This window comes from Pan paniscus, chromosome 10 (genome assembly GCF_029289425.2).
Source record: "Pan paniscus chromosome 10, NHGRI_mPanPan1-v2.0_pri, whole genome shotgun sequence".
NCBI lineage: Eukaryota > Metazoa > Chordata > Mammalia > Primates > Hominidae > Pan > Pan paniscus.
The window spans coordinates 54,524,436-54,552,380 of NC_073259.2; the positions used below are offsets into that span (position 1 = coordinate 54,524,436).

The window sequence follows — 27,945 nt, forward strand, 5'->3', positions numbered from 1 at the left end:
TTTAATGAGATGGGGGGCGGGGACAGTGAAGAGCAAAAAAAATGGTTTTTCCATATCCAAAAATATACTCAGCCCTGACTTAAAAAATGCTCTTGGCTGGGCGTGGTGGCCCACGTCTATAATCCGAGCACTTTGGGAGGCTAAGGCAGGTGGATCACTTGAGGCCAGGAGGTTGAGACCAGCCTGGCAAACGTGGCAAAACCCATCTCTACTAAAACTACAGAAATTAGCCAAGTATGGTAGGGGCACCCTCGTAATCCCAGCTACTCGGGCTGCTGAGGCACCAACCTGGGAGGCGGAGGCTGCAGTGAGCTGAGATCGTGCCACTGCACTCCAGCCTGGGTGACAGAGAGAGACTCTGTCTCATAAAAAAAAAAAAAAAAAAAAAAAAAAAAAAAAAAAGCTTTTTACATTTTCAAAAATACGCAGAATTGTCCTTGACTGTTGAACAATTTAAATCCTCCATTATGGATGTGAAGAATTTTAAGACTCTTAGTTTTTATCAAATAACCAAATGGAAATAGGAAGTAGCCAGTAGATTATCTCTACAGCTAAACAAAACAAACAAAACAGAAACCTGCAAAAGACAAAGCATTCTTGAAAAATGAAGTAAGGTCCTAGAGAAGCTATTTCCACCATCCAACACCAGCTGAATTCCCAAATGGTTAAACTTTCACTATAAGTGCTACCCCACTCCAAGTAAAAACTACCTAACACATGGGAGTAGTAAACATGAAACATTGCTCTCATTTATTTAATAGTCGTCACCTTGTAAATAAATATGAGTACATCAGATCTCCAGTTATGGGGCTGGAAGATTTTTAGCATAAGGACAAGTAGGATGCAGGGGGAAAAGGGAGAATGGCTAGAGGCATAGCAAATAATTATTTTCTGTAACACGGAAGACTTTTATCCTATTTATTTACAAGGGAAACCCTCGATTACAACTTGTCTATTAGGTTCTGAGACCTTTTGTGAAATCAGACCCCCAAAAAAGCCGGGGGTTGGGGGACCGAAAAATAGATCCAAGTGTATTTGATATTTGGCATTCTCCAGTGTCCCTCCCACTTGTCACTTTCTTTTCTGATCCTTTTCAGATTCATTCCATATCCTTTTCAGATTCATTTTATGTTGATCCTCTTGTCCCTCCTCCCTCATTTTCGTGGTTCCTTCTCCCTCCTTGTCTCATTAAAACTCTTGCAAATCTCCCTTTCTGCTTGCTCTTCTGTTTGCGGTAGCTGCTGAAATCTTACCGAAGTGATGTATATTCTGAAACTTCTGCGGGTTTCTAAGTGACATTGAGCATGCTCAGTAGCTAGGGCCGGTTTTGTTCGCTTGGAAATCTCCCTTTCTGCTTGCTCTTCTGTTTGCGGTATCTACTGAAATCTTACCGAAGTGATGTATATTCTGAAACTTCTGTGGGTTTCTAAGTGACACTGAGCATGCTCAGTAGCTAGAGCCGGTTTTGTTCGCCAGCAGATGGCCTGATTCGACCTCTCCAAAAATAGACATTTTAACTCTCTGAACTCCTGTTTAAGGAAGGATGTAATTCGCTTTGCTCTCTCCTCATTTTCAAGGTTCAAAGGGAAGCTGCGAGGATTCCAAGGTCCCACCGCCCTCACAGCCAATGAGGGGCCTGGGAGGGAGGAGCTTGGTGCAGCTTGAGCTTCTGAGAGAATCATTCCCGGTAGATGCAGCGGAGTGTGAGCTCTGCTGCATCTGTCACAGCAGAACAAAATTAAAAACACAACAGTGGAAGAGAAACGCTGCAGACTATGGGACGCTGTAGGACTTTCTGAAACATTTGCTGGGGATTTCTGTGAAGCATGATCTTTTAAAACGAATTCTTTTGGAAGCCGGTTTGGGTAACAGGGAAAATGACACATATGCTAAATGCAGCAGCTGATCGAGTGAAATGGACCAGATCGAGTGCTGCTAAGAGGGCTGCCTGCCTGGTGGCTGCGGCATATGCTCTGAAAACCCTCTATCCCATCATTGGCAAGCGTTTAAAGCAATCTGGCCACGGGAAGAAAAAAGAAGCAGCTTACCCTGCTGCAGAGAACACAGAAATACTGCATTGCACCGAGACCATTTGTGAAAAACCTTCGCCTGGAGTGAATGCAGATTTCTTCAAACAGCTACTAGAACTTCGGAAAATTTTGTTTCCAAAACTTGTGACCACTGAAACAGGGTGGCTCTGCCTGCACTCAGTGGCTCTAATCTCAAGAACCTTTCTTTCTATCTATGTGGCTGGTCTGGATGGAAAAATCGTGAAAAGCATTGTGGAAAAGAAGCCTCGGACTTTCATCATCAAATTAATCAAGTGGCTTATGATTGCCATCCCTGCTACCTTCGTCAACAGTGCAATAAGGTACCTGGAATGCAAATTGGCTTTGGCCTTCAGAACTCGCCTAGTAGACCACGCCTATGAAACCTATTTTACAAATCAGACTTATTATAAAGTGATCAATATGGATGGGAGGCTGGCAAACCCTGACCAATCTCTTACGGAGGATATTATGATGTTCTCCCAATCTGTGGCTCACTTGTATTCCAATCTGACCAAACCTATTTTAGATGTAATGCTGACCTCCTATACACTCATTCAAACTGCTACATCCAGAGGAGCAAGCCCAATTGGGCCCACCCTACTAGCAGGACTTGTGGTATATGCCACTGCTAAAGTGTTAAAAGCCTGTTCTCCCAAATTTGGCAAACTGGTGGCAGAGGAAGCACATAGAAAAGGCTATTTGCGGTATGTGCACTCGAGAATTATAGCCAATGTAGAAGAAATTGCCTTTTACAGAGGACATAAGGTAAGATCGAAATTAAGGTGATGGGTGAAATGTGAAACTGTTCAAGTTGCCACTGCAGTGCCAGATACCATCTGTTGTCCTGTCGATGGACCCACTTCTTTAGTGTCTTAGATTCCTCTGACATCTAAACATGAATTAAAATATATGCTTCATTACCCCTTTTAACTGTAACCAGTTAAAGAATTATAGGGTGCAAACTTTTCTAAAGTTTCAGAAGAATAAAATTTGCAACACTAAGTCTACTTAGCCTCAGTTACTCAAATATGCTCAGAATTATTTCTAACGCATTTTCTTAAAACTTAAATCCCAACTTGGTAGGTCGTCCTAAAGCACCTACCAGAAGAAAATATATATTTAGAAACTAAGACTAAACATATTTCCACTGAAATGGAAAATTTAGAATGATATTCTTTGTGGTTCCTTTGTTGTCCAAGAGGGGGGAAAAGCCAGGGTTTCTTATAGAAGACATTTTTAACAATTTTGCATGTCTGATCAATATGGAGCATCCCCATTCCCAAGAAGCGTAGGAGTGTCTCACAAAATGGCATTTCTACTACTCTTAGTTCATGTTCAGCACTGTATTTTGACAAAATGAAAAGAGGAGGTGAAATGAAATTTTGTCTAGCTTTGAAAAAAAAAAAGCTGAGATTAGAGAAGAAATGAGGAGTACAAAAGGAGTTTCAGAATGTTTTTAATTATTAAAGATTTTCAACATTAAGCAGATCCCTAAAACAATTAGCCCAATTATACATACTCACAGTGCATGAAGGTAACTTCAGAATATGAAATGACAGAAATTTTGAAGGCAATGCAATCTTAATTTAAATGACTTGGTGAATAAAATAAAGTATTCTACTGTTGAAGATGGCATGTCAATCACCAAGCAGAATTATTTAATTTTTAAAGCATCTGTAATTATCAGTGTCTTTAATAGCAGTAGCAACCTGAAAAATAATGTTTAAAGTAAATTTAGGAATCCTACTCCCACTTGAAAATTGACCTCATATATTGTATTATATCATATTGATTTGTGATTCTTCTTGAACTATTGAATTCAATGATATAAATTATAGTGTGCTTAGACTTCTTGCATAAAAGACAAAATCCAACAAATTGAGTCAGTTCAAAAGTGGAGTCTATACATATATATGTCATGTGTCCATTTTCAGATATTTTTGGTGTAATCAACAAGGACAAAGCTCTAATAATTGTTTATTCATGTCTCATATAATATCATTTAATTTTAACATCTCATACATAAAATTTAAATATCATAACTATAAATTACTTATATGTATTTTATACCTAACATTATGTCCACTGAGTAGCATAAACTTTTAAAAATAATACACATGTGACCAAAACTAAATAATAACTAATACTGGTATTAATCTGCATTTATTGGTTAAGATGCATAGATAATGCCATACTAAAAAAAAAAAAAAGAAGAATATGTATATATCTTTAAAAAAAGTCCTCAACTCTTTTTCCTCTCTATAGGTAGAAATGAAACAACTTCAGAAAAGTTACAAAGCTTTAGCAGATCAGATGAACCTCATTTTATCCAAACGTTTGTGGTACATCATGATAGAACAGTTCCTGATGAAGTATGTTTGGAGCAGCAGTGGACTAATTATGGTGGCTATACCTATTATCACTGCAACTGGCTTTGCAGATGGTGGTAATGACATTTATGCTTAATCTCAAATATATTTTTAACATTATTTCTTTTGAAGTTGTCATTGCTAGTTTTATGTGAGCTAAACTGTGTACATAGTCATATTCTAGTTAACAATGGTCCGAAAAAATGGCAGACTTTACAGCGTCCAGTGATAAAACCAGCAGTATGAAATAAGGAGACAGTGGTTCAAAGACGTTCCCAGTTCTGAGCTATTTCAGAGATCTCTGATGCAGTGTTTCTGGGAGTTGACCTTGAGCAATTTTAATTATATTGCCTAATATAGGATGATTCTTTAGTTTACACTTAACCTCAGAACAAGTTAGTACCCTCAGAAAGAGTATAACACAAGCTTTCCTCATGTGTTATAAACATTAGTTCTATACATCCCATACATTTAGTCTATAAATATTCTATAACTGAATTTGCCCTGCTTTGCGATTTGAAAAGTCCATTGACTACAATGGGCAAGCAGGAATATTGCTTCAGAGAATGCTTAAGTGCCATGGAATAAGGGCTCCTCTACTTGTGAATAATACAGATAACCTTTTATGCAGCATGATTTGGTGGTTTTGTAGGAATGGCGGTTGTCAAGCTGCAGCTGGCTAATTCTATCCTACCACTGTCTCAACAGTTTTTAATAACAGTTTTTATTCTTTGGAATAATAAAGAAAGATAAGGGCAAGGAAGAAAAGACAATGTTAAAATGTTGTATCATCCTTGGATGGGAGCTTGGATCTTAATTGGTTGGAACAGAGAAGAATTAACTGAAGAAGTATTTTCTACTCTTTTCCTAAAATAAGACATCTCTCCTTAAAAATCACTGGACTAAAATTGGCCAGAAGCATAGGCTTTGTAGTGAAACAGAGTTTTGTTCAACTTTTGGTTCCCCCTCTTCCTACGTGTATCCTCTTAGTCTGTTTAATTAGAGTTGATTAAACTCTCTATACCTTAGTTTCCTCATTTGTAAAATGAGAACCAGAAAGGCTACTTCAGAGAATTGTTGTGAGGATTTAACTGAATAATGTTTATGAAGTACAGAGCATGTTATACTTGATATATGGTGACAATTATTACATAGAAAATAAAAGGTGACAATTATTACCTAGAAAACTAAGAATATTGTTACAGAATCTGCACTGTTTTATAGTTATTTTGTACAGAATTAAGGATGAATAGTTATTTGTTTGAAGTGATCTAATAAAAACAATAATTATAATATGCCTTAATGTTTTGAAACAGTGCTTCAATGTTTTAACCAGTCCTTACAAAAACACTTGTCAAAGTTGAGTTATTCTTAACATAAATATGTTCATTTCAGTAAGTTAGTATTTGTCAGCCTTTCTTTGTGGCAAGTGCTATACATATATCAATTATACTTCACAACTGAACTGTGTAATAGACAGTATTTGTAGACCACTGAGAAAATTGAATTTTATCTGGTTTTATGTTTCAAAATTTACTAAAAAGAATTTAATTTTAAAAAGTTTATATTGAAAAAGGTATTGTTAGTAATAGTATTTTAGACATAATCCTTTCATAATGAAATAAAATTACATTTTCAAAAGAGTATTAGCGAGAATGACACTTTAAAATCTATGGTGTTACTATTAGTTTTACCAAAAAAAAGTCAAAATTATCAGATATTCACTTAAAAAGTCATTTCTTAAAATAACAATACTCATTTAAAAAGTTTAATATATAATGTATATTAGAGACAACTCTATAGACAAGATTATGATGTAGTTTTGTTAGTCAGTGCTTGGACACACTGGTGTTATTAAAAAACCCTGGAGTATTCAACATAGAACAGCAAAAATACAGCTATTAAATGGTGACAAATTAACCCCACAGAGACCAGTAAGAAGTAAACAATGTATACAAAGAATCTAACAAGCTTATTTAACAAGATGTAATAATATATTTAAAAATAAATCCCACAAATCCTGAAAATACCATATTAAATTAAAGAAACATTAAAATTTTAGATTGAAATATAATAACCACATTGAGGCAAGTGAAACAAAGTATTTCTTAAAGCTTCTTTCAAAAGAAAATTTTTATATAGAGAAAAGTAATGTAAGAATTTCATAGACAGAAAAATGAATTCATATGACAGACTATTAATTGAGAATGTTCTTCAAAATCTGTAATATCAAGGGTTACTATCTGTGCTTGTAATGTTTGCAGGTATATGTATGTATTTACTAAATATATTTGTCATACAAAGACTTAACACATGAAAATACCGAGTGACTTTACTTAGCCAAAAGAATTTTTTTAAGATAATAGTATATCTTTAAGGTTTTAGTTCTTGGAATTACATACCATGTATTCTAATCTAATCTTCAGTCATAGTTTACACTTATGCCTTTAGTTGTCCCTTATGTTAGAGGTAAAGTGCATGATGCTTTATATATTTTAAGGCAAAAAAAAAGGTAGAAAAATAGTTGAGTCAGAAAGAAATGGCAAGGGGAAAATGTGAAGTAGAGGGGGGAAAAGGATAAAATGAAGAAAAAAGAAGGCTGCTGTTCAAATGTTGGCTCTGCTATTTGATAGTTGTCCTTTCCTGGGAAAGTTACATACACTTTATGTACATCAGTTTTCCTATCTTAACTATAGAGATAATTATACACATCTTTCAAAATTTTTACGAAGTTACATGTAACATACTTAATGTGTTTTGAAACAGTCCTTGGCTAAGTAAGAACCTAGGTAGAAGCAATTGTTAATATTTATCATATTCTTACCCTGTGGCTCCTGAGTCAGATATTCTGGATCATATGCTGGCTTCTTTGCTTTCTAGACTGTGACCCTGGGCAAATCATGTAACCTTTTGTCCTTCAATTTCCACATTTCCAAAATGAGAGAAATGATAGCAGCGTTGTTACAAGCATTAAATAAGATCAGATATGTGAAACTTAGAACAAGGCCTGGCTCACAGATATTCAATAGATGTTTGCTAACATGATCACTGCTGTAGCTTAAAGGAGCACGTTCAAAAGTGATTAGGAATTCAGAGGTGAAAATGGAGAAAGGAAGAACCCGCATAATTTTTGTTGGAAGGGAAAGGAAAAATAATTCTATTGCAGATTTGCTGTACTATCCACCTAAAACTTTAAGTGAAATCTTATGGTAAAGACAGGATTATGTTTGTATTCAAATTCACATAATAAAATCACATATACAACATGGCATTTTCACATCAAAAGAGGAGCTTAAAGGCCATCTGGTCTAGAGCCCCAGCTTTGCCTAAAGTCACACAGTTAGTTAGCGGAAGCTCTAAGGATGGAGGGCGTTATATAACTCCAGATGCACTGCTTTTTTCTACTGCATCATGCTGCCACCATATTAGCTACATTGGAACTTATTCTATAAGGAACATGGGTAAGTTTGAGGCAGAGTAACCATGGGACCAAATGGTTGGCAAAGAGGCATTGAAGTGTTAGTTATGTAGAGTTTCTATTATATTATTTTTAAAGACTATCACCCCTTTCTTTACTTAGTATTAAGAGAATGACTGAAATTATGTGAAGAAAATAGTTACCTGAGGTCTACAACCTCAATTCTTTAACATTAGTAGGCTGCCTTTCTTCTCTTGATATCAAAAGCTGTTCTGGGCAAGGAGGCCAGTGAAAGCTATGAGGTTACTCTGTCAATATCTTATCACAGACACCTAACAGGCAGGAAAAAAGAGTGTCTAAGCTACTAGCACTGCCAGTAATGTCAACATGTTTGTGATCTGTGAGTGTGAAGCAGGATATCAGGAGTAACTGAAAGGCACTGCATGCACTCCAGTAGCATGGGTGATGCTTTTATTCCTAAAATGTACTGCCAATAAGATTATAACCATAGCTTCAGCTTCTGCTGCATTATTGTCTCATATTCCAATGCCAAATCGTTGAAGTGTTATTTTATATTGTGGGCCAATTTGGATATAATTGTACTCTTTTTGACCAATGAACATAGCAGTATTATCAATACATACCAAAGGCGTACTTTAAAACTCTAATTAGGTATGCATAAAAGTGACTATAATTGTTTAAAGTATAGCATATATGCCAATATGGGCATAATCATTAGTGTACCAGTTAATGAGTTGTCACAAAGTATAATGACCTCACTATCAAGTAGTATTTGCTAGTTTGAAAATTTCATAAATAGTATTATATAATACATACTCTTTTATGACTAGCTTCTTTGACTCAGTATTATGCTTATGAGCTTCATCAGTGTTACTGAGTATAACCATAGTATATTTATTGACTTTGCTATATAGCATCCCGTTGTATGACTATACCATTTTATTTAACCATTCTGTTGTTAGCAGACATTAGATTGTATCCAGTTTGCTGGGTATTAGTAATAGCGCTGTTAAGAACATTTTTGTCCAGATCTTTTGGTGTATATATATACATATCTGTGAGTACTTAACTAGAAGTAAAACTGCTAGATTACAGGCTATGCATAGGTTCAGCTTTAGCAGATTTTGTAAAACAGTTTTCCAAAAAAAGTTCTTTCAATTTACATTCCCAACAGCAATGTGTAAGGGTTCTATTTCCTCCATATCTTTGTCTGGCTTTTTCATTTTAGACATTCTCATGAGTGTATAGTGGTACTTCACTGTGGTCTTAGTTTGCATTTCTCTAATGACTATTGAGGTTAAGCACTTTTATTTACTCATTGGACGTTTGGATAGCCTTTGTTATGATGTGCCTGTAAGTCTTTTGCTCATTTTTACATTGGTTTATCAGTTTTTTCTTATTGATTTGTAAAAGCTTTTATGTATTATGTAATGAGTCATTTGTTGGATATATCATATACATGCACACCACACACACACACATACACATACACACACACACATTTAATCTCAAATATATTTTCCCACCCTACATCTGGCCTTTTCACTCTCTTAATGGTGTCTAATAGAAATTCATACTTTTACTATAGTTTAATTCACCAATAATTTTCTTTATGGTTAGTGGTTTTATGTCCTATTTAAGAAATATCTGCCTAACTCAACATAATAAAGTTATTCCTTATTTTATCTTCTAGAAATTTCCTTGGTTTTTCATTTCACATTTAGATCTTCAGTCACTTAGAATGGATGTTTATATATGGTGGAGGATAGGCGCAGGTTATAAATTTTGTCAAGATTTGTCATGACAAAGAGAAAGATAAATGAAGAGAAACTCAGATGATAAGCTTGAAAAAAGTAGAAGAATAAACTTACTTTTTATTTTTTAAAAATAATACACCTTATTTCTTTAGGTAAGTTTTAGGTTTACAAAAACTGATCAGAAGGTACAGTGGTCTTAAATACCCTCTGCCCCCATAGTTTCCCCTATGCCTTATATCTTGTATTAGTGTGGAACTTTCATTACAACTGATGAACCAATATCTATTCCTTATTAACCAAAGTTCATAATTTACATTAGGCTTCACTCTTTGTGATGTACATTTGCAAGGGTTATGGTAAATATATAAGGCATAACCTTAAGTTTAAAATTCTTCCCCATCTTTTCTGTGAAATAACAAGACATGTGACCAATTTTCAATATGTACTCGTTACTATCAGAGCTCCAAAGTAGCAGTAAAATGAACAGGTATAGTGTTAAATATGAAATCCTTAAATGAGGAACTTTTGACAAAATAGCTAAAATATTCGGTGAGGACAAAAAGAATGTATTGACCTAGAATAAAAACTGCTTAGTATTTTAGGTCATGGATTTATATCTCTGGCGCTAAGGAATCTGGCCCTGTCTTAGAGGTCAGGCAGTTAGCTGTTGTGTGCATGACAAAATACTACTGGCAATGCTCTCACAGTACCTGCCAAAGAACAACTAGTAGAATAAAAAGCCACATAAAATCTGATCTGGAGGAAGCTTTTATTATTTTATTGCTAAAAACATGAAGAAGACCCAATAAGCATTAATCTGCCAAAGCAAGACAGAAATTATCATGCCATATGAAATGCCAGTCCATCTGTGCAAATGTTTTTTCCTCTTAACAGAAGCTGTCGATGAAAACTACTATTTGAATCCCTTTTAACCCAAATTCATAAAATTCCATAATTATTTTAGATTGTCAGCCAGATTTTCTATGAGCCAAAACTATTCTTAGCATTTTAACTGATATAAGAATTTACTTTTTTGGTACCCCTTTTGTGGCTATCTAAATTGTATCACACATTTACATGTCTTTAAGAATATCTATATTCTGTTCCCAGTCTATTTATGTAATCACATCTTTTGCTTCTCCCTCATACCAATGCTCATCAGCCTTTTTGTTTTCCTTCTTTAGGTAAACTAACTAATTAACTTCAAGGGGACTAACAGTAGTTCTCTAGAGGAGTGATTATCAGTAAGGCTAGGAGAGGACACATTGGACTATGGTAAAACATCTCCATGAACTCATGGTGATTCTGATAGTCCATGAAATCAGTGCTTGACGTCAACCCATACTGTAAACTTAACCAGTTTGTCATTCAATTAGCATTACTCGACATGTCCCTTCTCTGCGCTATTGCTTATGCCGTACTTTTAATCTATTAAAATTTTATGCCATCTTCAAGACGTCTCTCAAAATCTACTCCTCCATGAAGCATTTTCTGTCTCTTGCAGCAAGTAATAATTTTTGCCCTCTCCAAACACCTTGCATTAACTCATCCAGGCTTCCCTACATAATTGTTTAGGAATTTGACATCTCTCTTCTACCAAGCTGTAAGCTCTCTCAGGAAAAAAAATCTGAAAATCATATTTTTTCCCATATCTTGCCTAATTTCTTGCACATCTAAGTGTCTAGTAAATACATGCTGGGTGAATTTTACCTCATATTGTGCAGGTATCCCTTTCAAAATAAGTTGAGCTGTCTATGTGCAAAAAGAGTAAAAATATCTGGCAATTACAGCAAGGCATAAAGTATATATTTGCACTGAAATCCTTTGAGATAAATTAGAGTGAACTAAATATCAAAATGGGCCTATGGCTATCTATATCACTGCTACTTTCCTCTTTAGCTTATAATATCTAGTTTGGAAATTTGAAGATAATGTATAGAAGGACCAGCTGGAGAATCAAATTGATGAAAAGATTAAAGTAACAACCTGGAGAATGTAATTTTGAATACTAAAACTAAAATTGAGTGGATATACAATAATAGCAACGACAACTAGAAAAAATAATAACTGCTGATATTTAGAGCACTTACTGTGGGCCATGTATTGCACTAACGCTTTATTTGGTTTTCACCAATAACCCTTAGAACCCTAAAAGATAGGGCTGTTTGAGATAGTTATGTACCTCATTTTACAGGTGAGAAAATAGGTGTGGAGAGGTAAGTGTCTTGCCCTACTTACCTTACTACTTGCTTATAAGGAATAAAACCTAGATTCAAACCTAGTCTGATTCCTAACTCTTAACCATAATTCTCCATTGACAGTAATTTAGGATGTTCATCCATCCATCCATCCATCCATCCACTCATCCATCCATTCAATGCGCATTAAGGAGTACTATGTGTTAGACACTGTGCTGAATACTAGGGATAAAGAATAAAACACACAGTCTTGACCTTCAAAGAAATTATAGTCCACTGAAAGAGACAAGGATTCTTAGCAAAACCTTTAGTAAAGTGTTAACTCTTAAAGAAGGAGAAAAAGTTAAGCAAGAAAGAAAGGAAAGTATATTAAAGTCCAGAGAAATCACATATACAAATGCCAGAGGATTAACAGAGTATGCCACGTATGGGGTGCTGCTGGAGCGTAGGGTGAAGGATGGTTGAGAAAGGTAGACAGAGGCTAGATTATGAGAATCAGCTAATTTGCATTTCTATTAAAGAAACCACACCATAAATGTTTGTTTATTAGTAGTATTAATATTTAATTACCAGATCAATACTATTTTATTGCCCAGTAGGTATTTTATTTTATATTTTATTATTTTATTTTATTTATTTTATTTTATTTGAGGCAGGGTCTCACTCTGTCACCCAGGCTGGAGTGTAGTGGTGTGATCTCTGCTCACTGCAACCTTCACCTCCTGGGTTCAAGCGATTCTTGTGCCTCAGCCTCCCAAGTAGCTGGGATTGCAGGAATCTGCCATCATGCCCGGCTAATTTTTGTTTTTTTTGGTAGAGATGGGGTTTCACCATGTTGGCCAGGCTGGTCTCAAACTCCTGGTCTCAAGTGATCTGCCTGCCTTGGCCTCCCAGAGTGCCAGGACTACAGGCATGAGCCACCGCACCCGGCCGCCCAGTAGTACATTATTGCTCCCTCCTAAGGGCAGGGAGTCCAAGTGGAAAGGGTTGAAAGAATGCTAAATGAAAATAGTTTTAGTTCCTTTTGATTTATTTGTCCCAACTCTCATTTTGGAAAAAATAATAAAACAAGAGGAACTTTAAACAAAATCTGATACAAACACTTATTTCTCTTCTCTCCTCTCCTCTCTCTTCTTTTCATTTCTTTTTTTCCTTTCCTTTCTTCTTTTGAGAAGAGGTCTCACTCTGTGGCCAAGGCTGGAGTCCAGTGGCATGATCTCTGTTCACTGCAACCTCCACCTCCCAGGTTCAAGTGATCCTCCTGCCTCAGCCTCCCAAGGAGCTGGGACTACAAGCACGCGCCACCACATCTGGCTTATTTTTGTAATTTTAGTAGCGACAAGGTTTCACCATACTGGCCAAGCTAGTCTCAAATTCCTGACCTCAAGTGATCCGCCCGCCCAGGCCTCTCAAAGTGCTGGGATTATAGGCATGAGCCACTGCACCCAGCCCAAACACTGAATTTTCAATGATTCATTATATTTCTAGAAAATTGCTACTACTAATGAAAAATTAATATGTGGTTGTTTTAGCCACAATTTAGTTTGTATAATATAAAACATTAAGTTACTAAAAAAAAAAAAAACTCAAGTTTTGTAATTTGTTTTTATATCTAGAGGATGGCCAAAAGCAAGTTATGGTTAGTGAACGGACAGAAGCCTTTACCACTGCTCGAAATTTACTGGCCTCTGGAGCTGATGCTATTGAAAGGATTATGTCTTCATACAAAGAGGTACTTGCATTTCTTATTGTCAATTCAATTAAAATAAAATTTATGAAAATCAAGCAAAATGTCAATTGCCAAGTATACTTAGTATTTTGGAAACATATCTTTTCTCTGCCAAAAATTGCTGAGTATAATCAAGATTAAGGGCAGCAACTCACAAGTGTAATGCTGCTAATATCCTTTGTTTCATAATACTATCAATTGTTATCTCTCTTTTTCCCTCTATAGTATGATATTTTTGTTTTCACATTTTAAAGAAACCCTTAGGTATGAACTCTGGAGCCAGAGTGCCTAAATTTTCATTTTATGAATTTACAAATTATGTGACCTTGGGTCAAGGTCGCTACAGCGTCTGTGTCTCTGTTTCTTCATCTATAAAATGGGGATAATGATAACACTGACTTGTGGGGTTGTTGTGAGTTGATACATGTAGAAAATTTAAAACAGCACATATTAAACACTCAATAAATGTTAGCTAATAACATTTCTTATATATCTCGCAAACTTTTACCTTTCCTTCATTAAATGGGTAATACCTTCTTACCATTCCGCATTCTTCCTGCAGAGTTTGGGTCATCCTGTTTTGTGTCCATCTCAGTGTATGTCTGATGTTTTACCACATTATAACTGTGTATATTGCCTGCATCACACCACTCAGCTCCTAGAAGCAGGAACTGTCTTACTCATCTTTACATTTCTAATATCCATTTTCATACTTGGAATACTGTATGTGGTTAATAAATATTTGTTGACAAAATAGTAATAAGACCTGCAGATACCACAGGGCCAAGGTTAAAATTACTTAATTTAATTCAGATATTACACAATGTTCCCATAAAATTATTCTCACTACCAGTTAGTCTTATGGCTATCATATCAATATAAATTCTCAAGCATCTTTGTAAATTTAGCTGCATATTAAGTCAGCCTTGAATAAACTATATAAAAGAGTTACAAAGGGCTAGCAAGCAACTCAATTTTTTTAAAAAGTTCAAATAGTAATTTTGATAATCTGGAGACACAGTCTTTGGGATAGATTTGTTGATGTAATAAATTACTTAAAATTAAATGACAAATCAAAATTTTATTTATCTCATTAAAATATTGTGCTATCTAGGTTAGAGAAATGATAACAATTAGTTTTTCTAAACTGTCTCCAACTCAACGAATGATTGCATTTTGCTTTATTTTTGCCTGAATTTACTTTTAATCATAAAATGTTCACTTCTAAAAATTCTTGTACTGCTGTGACGGCACACGAAAGCACCCACCATGCCTTCTCTGCTAGCACCAGAGGGACCAAGTTTCCTTTGTAGAGTTAGGGTTCTAAGACAAATTCCCTGTCTTGTACCCCAGAGTAATTTGTCTACCGGCACATTCTTAGTTTTTGTCAGACACTTCCTACCGTCTTCACATTCCATCCTGGTCCACTGACTCATTGCCTCCTGCCTTTCTTGAATTGACCTCTACTTGTGGTTTTGGAATTCTTTTCTACCCAAATATTTATATTTGCCCAGGTTTCACTTGAATCCCTATTTTGTTGATCTTTAAATTTGTTTTCCTCTACTTGGCAACTCAAGAGGTTCTTCCAGATAACATTAGAAATCATCATTTAAATAGCTATAACATTAACATATAGAAATGAAATAACAGTGTAATTACAGATCTCTCAGTAGAGATGTGTTGCAGAAGGCTTTTATAATAATACATAGTCATTTACTGCTTATGTTTTGCATACACAGAAATTTTACACAAATGTCAGAAGTTGTATTTTTCCGCAATTTATTAAGAAACATTTATTTCTGAGATACCTTGCTTATTCTTGTGTATTCTTGTGCAAGAACTATCCTTAGTTCTTGTGCATTCTGTTTCATTGAGAAACATGTTCTTGATAGGAAATGAGTCACCTTTCAGAGTACCCTGATAGCAAGGTGTTCTCTTAATAGAAAAACAGCAGGAGGTTAACCAAAATGAACAGCTGAGAGAATAGGAACAAGGCACTATTCCATTGAGCTTTGTGGACTAAAGTAGAGATTTAGCTCATCTTATAATCTTACCTAGAAAAAAATATATATTTAATGTTTTTCTTTGGGCATATAAATCATGTTTGGCTTCAAAAGAAGCTGGATTGGGGGAATTATACTGAAAAGGATTTGAAGCTTTTCATTGAGCTTGCTCTCAATATTGGTATCCTGCCAAATAGAGGAATTTTGACAATCAATTTGGCTCGGAAACATTCATTTCATAATAGGACAAAAAGGTACTTTTCTCCTACTTAAAATCTTCTATTTTAAATAGAAAAAGGTACCAAAAATAAAAGATTATAATTTCATTGAATGACCTTAAGCTTTCCACAAAATTTATAATTTATTGGAAATGAATTTCATCATGTAAACAGAGGTCAAATCAGAAATTTGACTGAAAGATCCTTAAGTGTCATTAATATTCTGAAATCTGTATATTATGTTTTATAATTTCAATCAAACATATTATTGTGTTATAGTGCTCTTTTGTACTGTCATGTGTTTTAGTTTTCAGATGTATTATATATATCTCATGTATAATGCAATATGATCTTTTACATTAAGTCAAGAAGCTTATCTGATTACATATTTATTTAAAATATTGTCTTGGATATAGTAACTCTATTTTATATCTCTGCGTTGCTTTTAGGTCACTGAATTAGCAGGCTACACTGCTCGAGTGTACAATATGTTTTGGGTCTTTGATGAAGTAAAAAGAGGCATTTATAAGAGAACTGCTGTCATTCAAGAATCTGAAAGCCATAGCAAGAATGGAGCTAATGTAGAATTACCTCTCAGTGACACATTGGCAATTAAAGGTATTAAACTCAAGTGCTTTTATATTTTCCTATATTTAAGTGTTTATCAACAGAACCAAAGTTTAAGAAGGTAGCTTTTAGTAGTTACAAAGTACCAACATTTAAATAACCAACATTATTTAAACAGCAATCCCTAATATTAGTATTGCAATTTGAGGGGTGGTGACTAACATTACCACAAAAACACAGTGTTATGCTACTTTTATGTAGGACACAATTTTCCAAATTATTTTTGGAAACTGCACATATGGCATAATGAATCGTTTGCTTTTAAAATTCATCTAACAAATAGAATTCGAGCTAATGTCATGTTGTTCTTCATTATACTGTTTCTAAACTTAAATTTGGTTACATATTTTTGAAAATTGCATTATTCTATGTCTTATTTCCCTTTTTTGCAGCACTGTGGTTTTTTTTCTATAGGATATGTTAATTTAGGGAAATAGAGTAGTAGTAAAAATTAAGGCTGGGTTATTTCAGATTGTATAGCTTTGCTATTGTAATGATGTTGACATTCAATTATTATAAAATGTTTCTCAGAAAGATTTTTCAAGTAGATGTGTCAATATGTACAAATTTGCATTACATTAAACTTTGCTTCAGGTCTGGATATCTATATTTACATTTGTTTCTGTGATTTCTTACTGTGAATTACCTTTATAATTGAAATTACTTGTTATACTGCATAATAATTTAAGTTATTTAATCAGAAACCCGTGATAATGTTTGTATCTTACACTTTTTCTTAATTACAGGAAAAGTTATTGATGTGGATCATGGAATTATTTGTGAAAATGTTCCCATAATTACACCAGCAGGAGAAGTGGTGGCTTCCAGGCTAAACTTCAAAGTAAGATGATATTCAAGAATCTTCTGATTGTTGCCATCACACTAATACAAAACAACTCAGAATTCATGTACCTTATGTTAAATACTTGGAGGAGCATTTGGAAAGGGGAAATCAAGAAAGGTATGCACAGTGGTTCAATTACAGAAGCAGTTATTCCTCAGAAAGCAGAGAGAAAAGAGAAATTTGATTTCTACTGCTTTATTGCCAGGTTGAAAATCAAAATTATAGTGTACAAGGTAATTTTGGGGAACAATAGGAAATTTCGTCAGAAATTTGTACCTGGAAATAAATTTTAATTTTTTGCCTTATAGAAATTATTTTTTAAAAAGCCAATACTGTAATATATTTACTAAAATATGAATAGAAGTCATTAGCAAGTTTAATTGTCAATATACATTATGTGACTTAAATTTTTAAAATAATTACATGTACTAATGTACTATTATAAAATAATCAGAAGATTTATGGATTGGAATTTAGTTTTTAATTCTGTTGACAATAATTTGTTATTTAATATCTTATGTATTAATTACAAAAACTAAAAAGTAAAAGTATCTAATAAACCTGACTCTCTGACTTAAGGCATTATAAAATTCAAACACACGTTTTGGGATTCAAGTACAAAATAATTTGCTGACAAGCATTAATGACATAATATAGCAAGTTGAGCTTAGTTCAAACAAAGAAATGATTTGACTTGATAAAAGAATTACAAACATGATAACACATATGCTAATTAATGATTTTAGTATGGACTTTAGTCAAGGTTTAATTATTAAAGATGTATTTGCAAATATTTTGGGTTACTGAGAGTTGAGAGGATGAGTAGCATTGAACAGGGTAAAATCCTGTGTCAGTAAATTTAAAGAAATTGTATTTTTAGCTGCAATTTGGTCAGACTTTATTTTTCCACGTATAGACCTATAGGATGATCTAATTACTAGGATCTGACCACAAGCACCAATTAGGTACTCATGGCATACACAGAGTATTTAACTATTTATTAATGGTTTCATAATTTATAATTTATGATTTTATAGAGAGGGTGTTTTGGTCTGGATACATTTTATAATATCGATTCTTGTTGCTCTATTTATTTAATAAATAGTGTACATGTCTTGAGCTTTACTTACTAACTACATTAGTATGGGCATATCACACTCTTTCTGCGGAAAAATTTAGAGCCATTTCTTTTACATAGAATAAACTAAACTAAAAATACTCAGTCTAGTGAAAGTATCTTAGAAGGTCTGAAGTTGTACAAAGATATGCATTAGTAAAGTATACTTTCTTCATAATTATTTATTTCTAACTCAGACAGAAAATTATATTTAAATTCTCAGGTCCCTAAAATATAATAGGAAGTTCTGTTTCCTCTGCATAGATTGAAAAATAAGTTTCTAGAGGAAAGGATCTCACACCTTTGTTAGGCTTCAGGATTAAAAAACCATTTGCAGGCTGGGCGCAGTGGCTCATGCCTGTAATCTCAGCCCTTTGAGAGGCTGAGGTGGGCAGATCACCTGAGGTCAGGAGTTCGAGACCAGCCTGGCCAACATGGGGAAACCCTGTCTCTACTAAAAAATACAAAAATTAGCCGGGCATTGTGGTGGGCACCTGCAATCCCAGTTACTCGGGAGTCTGAGGCACAAGAATCGCTTGAACCCAGGAAGCAGAGGTTGTAGTGAGCCAAGATCATGCCACTGCACTCCAACCTGAGACAGAATAAGACTCAGTATAAAAAATAAATAAATAAATAAATAAATAAAATTTTTAAAAAATTAAAAATTATTTGCAGAAGAAAAGTTAGTGTGAGACAAAAAGAATTCTAAGCATCAGAGACCTTTATGCTGAGAAAAATATTAATATTAATGTAGAAAGTCTCCAATTACCCCTCAAAATATGTTAAATTTCTGAGAATGCCTAATAGAGAATGGCCCTATTGAAATATTTTGCCAATGTGCTTTTCACCATGATATATATGATTTTTTAAAAATCATTTGGAAAATATTTACACTTCTACAAAATTAAACCCTTAGCCTTTTCTCTAGTGAAAGAGCACAGGCAGATAACAAATTAATTTTTTCTAGCTTCTTCCTGAGATTTTCTTGGTATGCTAGCAATATAATAATACTCTTTCATCTTTGAGGTCCAGTATGATGTATTCCACATTATTGATACTTGAATATTGGTATCCTTTCTATACAAAGCTAGATCTACAGACATCCTGTAAATTTCTGATATTTATTTTTTGGGTATCACTGATTATAAAATTTCATTTGCTCTTGGTAGAAGTAGATAAAAATTTTAAATGGTGTTTCTATTGATTGTTGTTCACAATACCCTTTAAATACCATAATAAGACAACTTCTTCATCCTATTGTGTGGAATAGGAACTCATGAAATTAAACAGTTTAAATGTCAATAATAGGATAGAAAATAAAGGGAAGCATCCAATAGATAAGAAATAAATAACCTGTTTTATTTATGAATATTATATATATATTATTCACATATATGTAATATTCTATGTGTGTATGTATTTTAATTCATCCCTAGACATGAGACTAAAATACAATCCTCTTGCTTTCCTCTATCCTTGGTTTGTTAAACATATTTTCTCTATTTGTGAATAAAGCAGAATTTGAATCATCTTCTCTCTCTGATTATGGGCTTTTGTGATTTTTGTAGCATTTCAGACTGCTGAAGTGTAAAATTAAACAGCCCAGCTGACTCCTTGGATAATTGTGCTTTGTAGCTATTAATTACAGTTAATTTTCAGTTGTATTTGAATTCAATGTAAATTTAATCCAATATTAATATCAAAATATAATGTAATATATTTTTAGTTAAATTTTTATGATTTGTCTTATTTCCCAGGCAGCTGTTTTTCTCTATGTGTATGTGGTATCTGATAACAAATTACAATTTTGGAAAGCCAGTGCCCATTTCAAGAAGATCCATTTTCTTTGGAATTGAATTATTTTATGATGCTTTTAGCTTCAGAGAATAGTCAAAAGCCAAACTTGTTCTCAACCCTGAAATATTTTTCCTTGATCTCTTGCCCAACCTAGGTTATCATGTTTTCGAACATTTTAAAAAAATAATTTACTTTTAGGTGCTGCCAAAATAAATCATTTTAAACTATTGCAGTTTGTAATTTTATTTCTTACTTTAGGTAGAAGAAGGAATGCATCTTTTGATAACTGGTCCCAATGGTTGTGGGAAAAGTTCTCTCTTCAGAATTCTAAGTGGGCTCTGGCCTGTGTATGAAGGAGTCCTCTATAAACCACCTCCTCAACATATGTTTTATATTCCACAAAGGTAGGTATATCTTTTTATATTACAAGAAACAATTTCCTTTTGCTCTTGAATTGTCTTGATTCCTCAAGTTCCTCAGTTTATATATCTTTAAGAATGTTTTTATTAAGAGAAACTATTAAGGAAATAAAAATTCACTTAGCCCAAAATATTTTATTACTGCTTTGATTGTAATACTCTCTAGGACAATACCACTTTTTTTCATTTTCACATCTGTCTAGATGGAATAAATACTCAAAGACTGCAGATGTTAGTCTCAAGGAATAACAAGCAGGCTGTTTCAGAGAATGATTAGATTGCCTGAGATGTCAGATTATTTCTTCTCACAGAAAAATAATAACACCCGGATAAGTATACAGCTCTCTCCATCAAGCTGCATACATTCATATATTCTAAAATTGTTCATTTATATTTGAGGCTCCATAAAATAGACTTTACAATTATGCTATATGATTATTTAGCGATTTGTAACTTTCTTAAGTAAATTTTTTTACTGTAAGAATGAGTATCATGTAAACATAGAAAAAGAACATTATTTCTTCAGAGCTCTTTAGCTATCATCTTCCCTGAGAACAATTAGAAATGTCTAAAATTCAAAGTTATACACTAAGAATTTGTAATATTCATTGTGGATAAGAGAAGATGAAGTTTGAAGAACTTCCTCATGTTAATTGGACCCAGTAATTTTTCCATCTGTCATCATCCTGGATACATAGACATCCCATAGAGCACTCCTACTATGTCAGAGGACTGTTTTGTGGAATCTAACAAGCGCCTAGGCTGGAAGTATAGTACAAGCACAAACATAAAAGTCACATCAAGTATAGTGCTCTCATATGTCCCTTTTGTCCCTTTGCCTTTGCCTGAATGTACTGTACAATCCTGTCTACTGGCCTAATTTTTAGACCAGACATAGCAGTTAGGCAGATGAGGTTTTGTGGGTTTTTTTCTTTAAAGTAAGACCTATGGTGGTAGTAAGAAGCTGCCTGGAATATAGGAGAATGAAGAACTGCATTGGCTGAAAATGCTGGACATGAGCAATGACATAGATATTTGTGTTTAACACAAAATAGATAACATTTTGTGACACCAAAAGCATTGTCCCTTTCTGTCTATGCTTTCAATTCCTTTGGGAAACATTCTGATTCTGAAAGCTAAATTATACTGCCAAAAGTTTCTGTTTTAGACATTAATGTGTTTAGTAGGTTGATTTTACTTTTTTATTTAGGTTAGAAGGCGTAGAATTATGAAGAAAATTTTCTATTATAGAATTCTATTCTCTTGATGCAAATAAAATCACATAAATACATTTTATATTTTTAGCTACAGTTGTTGAATATAACTTTGACCAGAACAATGTAAAACATTTCCAGAGAATAAGAAAGTGAAGAAATTCTAGCCTTTGTCTGCAGAGATACTTGACTATGTTACTTTGCAACAAACAAAAATCACTAGGAAACTTTTTCTTAGTTATGAAATTTACTGTTGCTTAAGCAAAAAAACCAACTGCAATCCAGTTAAGGAGAAAAATAACAATGAGAACTCTATTTTTCAGGCTAAAATGTATTTTAATAATTACTGTTAAAAGTCATTTACCTTGATTATATGGCTTTTAGAAACATGAACATTTGGGTATATGTTAGAAGTTTTATAGGACCATTATCCTTGCAAAAACCATAGAATTTATTTAAATCCATATGTAAACTGAGAGTCTAAATGTAGTGTTTCTTACATTCTAAAAGCTATTTTTTCGAGTAAATTTAAAAAATAATCTTACATGTTTTTATGATGTAAAAGAAAGCTGCTATGCAACCTATTTCAAAATATTTGTTGGTAGGTAACTGCCTTATGATATTCTCATTAGTAAATATAATCTGGCTGGGTGGGGTGGCTCACGCCTGTAATCCCAGCACTTTGGGAGGCTGAGGCGGGCAGATCACCTGAGGTCAGGAGTTTGAGACCAGCCTGACCAACATGGAGAAACCCCGTCTCTACTAAGAATACAAAATTAGCCGGGTATGGTAGTGCGTGCCTGTAATCCCAGCTACTCAAGAGGCTGAGGAAGGAGAATTTCTTGAACCTGGGAGACAGAGGTCGCGGTGAGCTGAGATCGCACCACTGCACTCCAGCCCGGGCAATAAGAGCAAAACTCCACCTCAAAAAATGTATATATAATCTAATTTATTGTATTAATTCATAATAATCAAATATGTTAACTACTAGTTTAGCAGCAAAAAAAATGAAATTTCAATATAGGATTGACACTTATGTATGAACTTCACAAGTCATAAGACAGAGCTTTACAATAATCCCCCTGTATTCACTTTTTGTGATTGAAAGACTTCTGGGTAGAGGATGAATCTCTTTATGGATTGATCAGAATGTACATTAATTGTTACTTGCATGGGAGAAAAATAGAGTATATTTTGTAAAAGTGGATTTATAATGATGTCATGTAGTATACGGAAGAAAGAAGTGAACCACTAAGGAAAAATTATAATTAACTATATTAGGCCATTTATTTTTTTTCACCAAATCTTCACAAAGAATGCTGCTATAGCTCAGTTCATAAGCTTGGAAAGCTGAATTCCTAATAAATTATGAAACCACCTCAATGTTTTCCCAGCTAGTGTTATCTAGTACTTTAGCAGTGTTAATAATGAGAACCAGATAAAAGAAAATCTCAGCTTCAGTTCAAGAATACACGAACAAAAAAATGTTGGTAGATAAATTAGTTTCAGAACAGCTTCCCTTTATCCTGTCTTCATTAATGATGACATATGATCATTAGTGGAGCATCAGATACGGTTTTGGAAAGAAATGTTTCATCAAAATGTAGATTAACCATTCTAAATCTATGGAATGGTGTATGTTAAAATGCTTAGTATTGCTCAGGTAATACTTTAAAACAGTATTCTGGAAATTTTAGGCTGTTTGAGTTTCTGAGCCATGTGAATGTACTCCTTAAGCTGATGATTGAAACTCACTGCTCTCTCCTATATTAGCCATCCTGACCTCAGGAAAAGTCTTTCATTTGGACATAGATCCTGAATTTCTTCTGTCAATTCTTGTTGCAGTTTATCTGTCTTTCCAAGTCCCTAAGGAGAGATTTGTGACCCCTGCTCTCACTTTCACAAATCCACTAATTTATGGCCTATTTGTTACTTCCTAATCCCCTGGTAAGTTTCTGTCTTCATCCATGAAAGCCCCTAAACCCACCCTTTCACTTGTTTATTTTGTTCACCTGCTAACAAAATTTTATAGTATGCTAACAATCATCAAAATAATAAATTGGAATATTTAGTGGGAGTTGGGGGTAGAGAGAGAGTGGGAGAGAAGCAACAGAGGAAGGGAGGGAAGGAAGACAGATGATAATAGATATTTGCTGACAAAATATATTTTGCTCAGAGTAAAATCTTGCTTTCTTTTGTACTAGTTTTTAAAAATAATACTCCAGAAGATCATTTGCATACATCACATTACAGTTGGGCCTCTGTATCTGCAGCTTCCACAACCTTGGATTCAACCCACCATGAATAAAAAATATTTTTAAAATAAACACTAAAAACAACAACATAACCATAAAAAATCATACAAACAAAAAACCAATGCATAGTATTTGTATTGTGTTAGGTATTACAAGTAATCTAAAGATGATTTAAAGTATATAGGGGGATGTGTGTCAGTTATATGCAAATACTGTGGCCATTTTATATAAAGGCATCTGTGGATTTTGGTGTTTTCTGGGGTCCTGGAACCAGTTCCACCCTGGGCACCAACCCATCATGTAATTCTAACACGTATGCTCTTACTACCTATGCTTCCTTGGCAGAAATATCTTGAAAAAGAAATTTTAATCATAATTTTCTTACTATTCAAACTTACTATGCAGGCCCAAATACTAAGGCCCACAAGATCTGAAATAGATTCAGGCTTCCCACAATGGTGTACAAAAAGGTAACTTGTATAAACTTCTGCCCATCCATGACTTTGGAGCCTGAGAAACAAAAGGTTCAGAAAGTGAAAGAAGGATTATATATAAGTATAGAATTAAATCTGATCAAATACTTTTTTTAAAGAAAGAAAAAGAAAAAAAGGGAGAAATAGCTGGAGTATTGTGTTTCATGTCAGAGAGATAATTTTTTTTCATTAGTCTTTTTAGGATAGACAATAATTAGCATATAATCTTATTATGATGTTTATGTATCATTTAGTTATAAATAAAAACATTCAACTAACGGAAATAAAAACCAGAAATAAGTGCCTCAAGAAAGGCAAGAAATGCTATGGATGTTCAAAATGAGGAAAAAATAGAACAGTGTGTCATTTGACCTGAGTTTTGAAAGTAACTCAGGATTTGAACAGTTGCCATGGATTGCATCAGTTTCTCCAATTTCTAAATAGGTAAGAAATACCACAGATTCAAGTAAGCAGAAGTTTTTGATTTTTGGACACTGCTGGATAGCATAATGTTCTTTCCTACTCTCCTCTAACACACGATGCTGAGAAAAGAAAGCATTTCTTAGACTCATCCCCACTAATAAGAAGTCATCAGTACATACTGGAAATGATAGTGCTCATCCTCTCGGTCCTTACTCATTGCTGCACTGTTTCTTTTAGCTGAAGTTCTTTGATTTAATTTTTTAAGGTTTTTTAGTAATTTGGATGTTTGCCATTTTCCCAGTCTCTAGCTAAGGAGCTCAATCTGCTCTCTATAAGTAAGTGACACAATTTTATATGTTAAATTACTTCTCAAAAAGCATAATAAAAGATGACGGTAGCTTGCTTCCACAACACTCATTATTTTTTGTTTCCTGTTTTCAGAAGATATTCTGAAATTATGAGTAACATTTTACTTATCAGCTCAATATTTGTTTATTTCTAACTATTAACTACTACTTTATTCACAGGGTTGTGTGCACAAGTACCATGTTACTTAATCTCCTAGATTAAATATAAATACTGCTTAATAAATAAAGTTATGAATCACATTTTAAAATTAAATGCAACATAAAAGTCTTAAATTTGATTGTAAGCAGGAATGGTAACATCACTAATTAGATTGTACAGGAAATTAAATATAGATAATCACTTTATTTCTATCTTGTTATGCATGAATAATACATATTAATTATGTTCTGCGTAAGTTATGCTAAATAGAGTATTTTTAAGTAATTAAATTGAATTTCAAAGGGACTACAGACTTTACTTAGTGTTTTATGGAATTTCAAAGCCACAGTTAGACTATACCAAGTCTTTGAATACAAATCTTCTGTACTCACTGCCTCTCATTTTCAGATTAATAAGATTATCACATTTAAACATCTTATGATGAAAAAAATCCTACTGTTTTTGATCTTAAATATTTTCTCAGATAATCATAACACAGTCTGTATTACTTTCCCAACTTTCTGAGGAATAACAAAATATCATTCTTTATAATTTGTCTTCACTTTTCAAAAATATCTGTATCTTCAACTATCTTCTTTTTTCTTTTTCTTTTTTTGAAATAGAGTGTCACTCTGTCACCCAGGCTGGAGTGCAGTGGCACAATCTTGGCTCACTGCAGCCTCTGCCTCCTGGGTTCACCATGGTACCACCATGCACAGCTAATTTTTTATTATTTGTATTGACAGGGTTTTCCTACCTTGCCAGGGCTAATCTTGAACTCCTGGTCTCAAGTGATTATCCCACCTCAGCTTCCCAGGTAACTGGGATTACAGGCGCCCACCACCAAACCCAGAGAATTTTTGTATTTTTAGTAGAGTCGGGGTTTCATCACGTTGGCCAGGCCGGTCTTGAACTCCTGGCCTCAAGTGATCCACCCGCCTTGGCCTCCCAAAGTGCTGGGATTAAACGCGTGAGCCACTCTACCTGGCCATTGTATTCTTCAACTGTTTTTCTAAGGAAGAAGAGCTTATGACATGAAATCTCAGCCTTTACAAGTACTAGTATATTTATGTTTTCTTTGGTATCTTTAATTGATATCTATATTTTCTTTGATGGCATTTCCACTTCTTCCTTTTAATGATATAGTGTGTGTGTTTTAAAAAATTATATGCATTAAAATTGATTTTATCCTGAGAATGTTGTGACCTCTTGAGATAACTGATGGGTCCTAGGCATCCTGAACCAGGATTGAGCATCTCTAGGGTATTGTTATTTTTTGTAATTAACAATATGTCAAACAATTAGTGTGTGCTAGTCACAATTCTACATATATTATATAAGTTTCTTATTTTTCTGTATGACAACCTATAAAGTTGGTATTAGTATCCCTATTTTGTGAGAAAACTTAAGGAGGTTTAAGTCCTCCAGTGGATAAATGCTGGAGCTAGAATTTGAACTCAGATGTGCCTTACCCTAAAGTCATTTTGCCTTATTGGTATCAACAGGGGCATGTGTATGAAAAATTACTACTCTTTATCCTGACCTTGCAAGTATCACCAGCTAAGGTTGTTTTCTTGGTGTGCTGATCTGTACTAATATCAAGCTGTGGTTTGGAGGCAGAGGTCCTCATAATCCTCGATGTACATGGCAATTAAGTCAATTTTAACATATATTTTAGCATAGGTACTTGGCCATCATTCAGATATGTTAAGGTGAAGGAAGCTATATTCTCATATGAAAGTGAAATTTTAAAAAATTTATTGGTGTTCAATTCATTTTCAAATTAAATTATATTCTCTACTCTTTCCTATTCTTCTAAAATTCATTTCTCCATAAAATTTTAAAGAATTTTTCAAAAATAGTCCCTTAATTTTAAATCAGAATTCTTGTTGAGATATAAAACAAGCAAACCTTAATTTTCAGGATGCATTATGGCATAAAAAGATCATGACTTACCCTTTATGTCATCAAAAGAAGAGATTGTCTCTTGCAACAGTGAAGACAGTGTTTTATTTCAGAAGTTCTGCAGAAAGGGCTTGAAGGACGATAATACCAACATTGGCACAACTGCCCTGTGCACTAAGAAGTACTTGCACCAAATAAGCTTTATGGATATTTTAAAATATGAAGTTCTAGGCTGGGCCCGGTGGCTCATGACTGTAATCCCAGCACTTTAGGAGGCTGAGGTTGGATAATCACTTGAGGCCAGGAGTTTAAGGTTAGCCCTGGCAACATAGGGGGACCCTGTCAATACAAATAATAAAAAAGTAGCTGGATATGGTGGTACTTGCCTGTAGTCCCAGCTACTTAAGAGGCTGAGGTGGGAGGGCTGCTTGAGTCTGGGAAGTTGAGGCTGCAGTGAGCCATGATTGCACCACTGCATTCTGGCCTGGCCAACAGAGTGAGATGCTATCTCAAAAGAATAAAAATAAAAATAAACCAAAAAAATAAAAGCTGTGGAGTTCCATTTTCTATTGTTTCTATATGAATGACTTCCAAATCTAA

General features: G+C 34.1%; 1 protein-coding gene across 4 annotated transcripts in view; it reads left to right on the top strand.

Annotated features, from left to right (window-relative positions):
* Positions 1-1,511: 1,511 nt before the first annotated feature.
* ABCD2 (ATP binding cassette subfamily D member 2) overlaps positions 1,512-27,945 on the top strand; it is a 75,676-nt gene continuing 49,242 nt past the window's right edge. The window contains exons 1-6 of one of the 4 annotated variants that reach the window (XM_003825724.4): positions 1,512-2,816; positions 4,317-4,497; positions 13,431-13,546; positions 16,214-16,382; positions 17,138-17,232; positions 20,408-20,553. In XM_003825724.4, coding sequence (XP_003825772.1) covers positions 1,878-2,816; positions 4,317-4,497; positions 13,431-13,546; positions 16,214-16,382; positions 17,138-17,232; positions 20,408-20,553 — 1,646 coding nt within the window. In that variant the 5' untranslated portion in view covers positions 1,512-1,877. The remainder of the gene's footprint in view (positions 2,817-4,316; positions 4,498-13,430; positions 13,547-16,213; positions 16,383-17,137; positions 17,233-20,407; positions 20,554-27,945) is intronic. The other 3 variants (XM_034936023.3, XM_034936024.3, XM_034936025.4) reach the window with 3 other exon arrangements.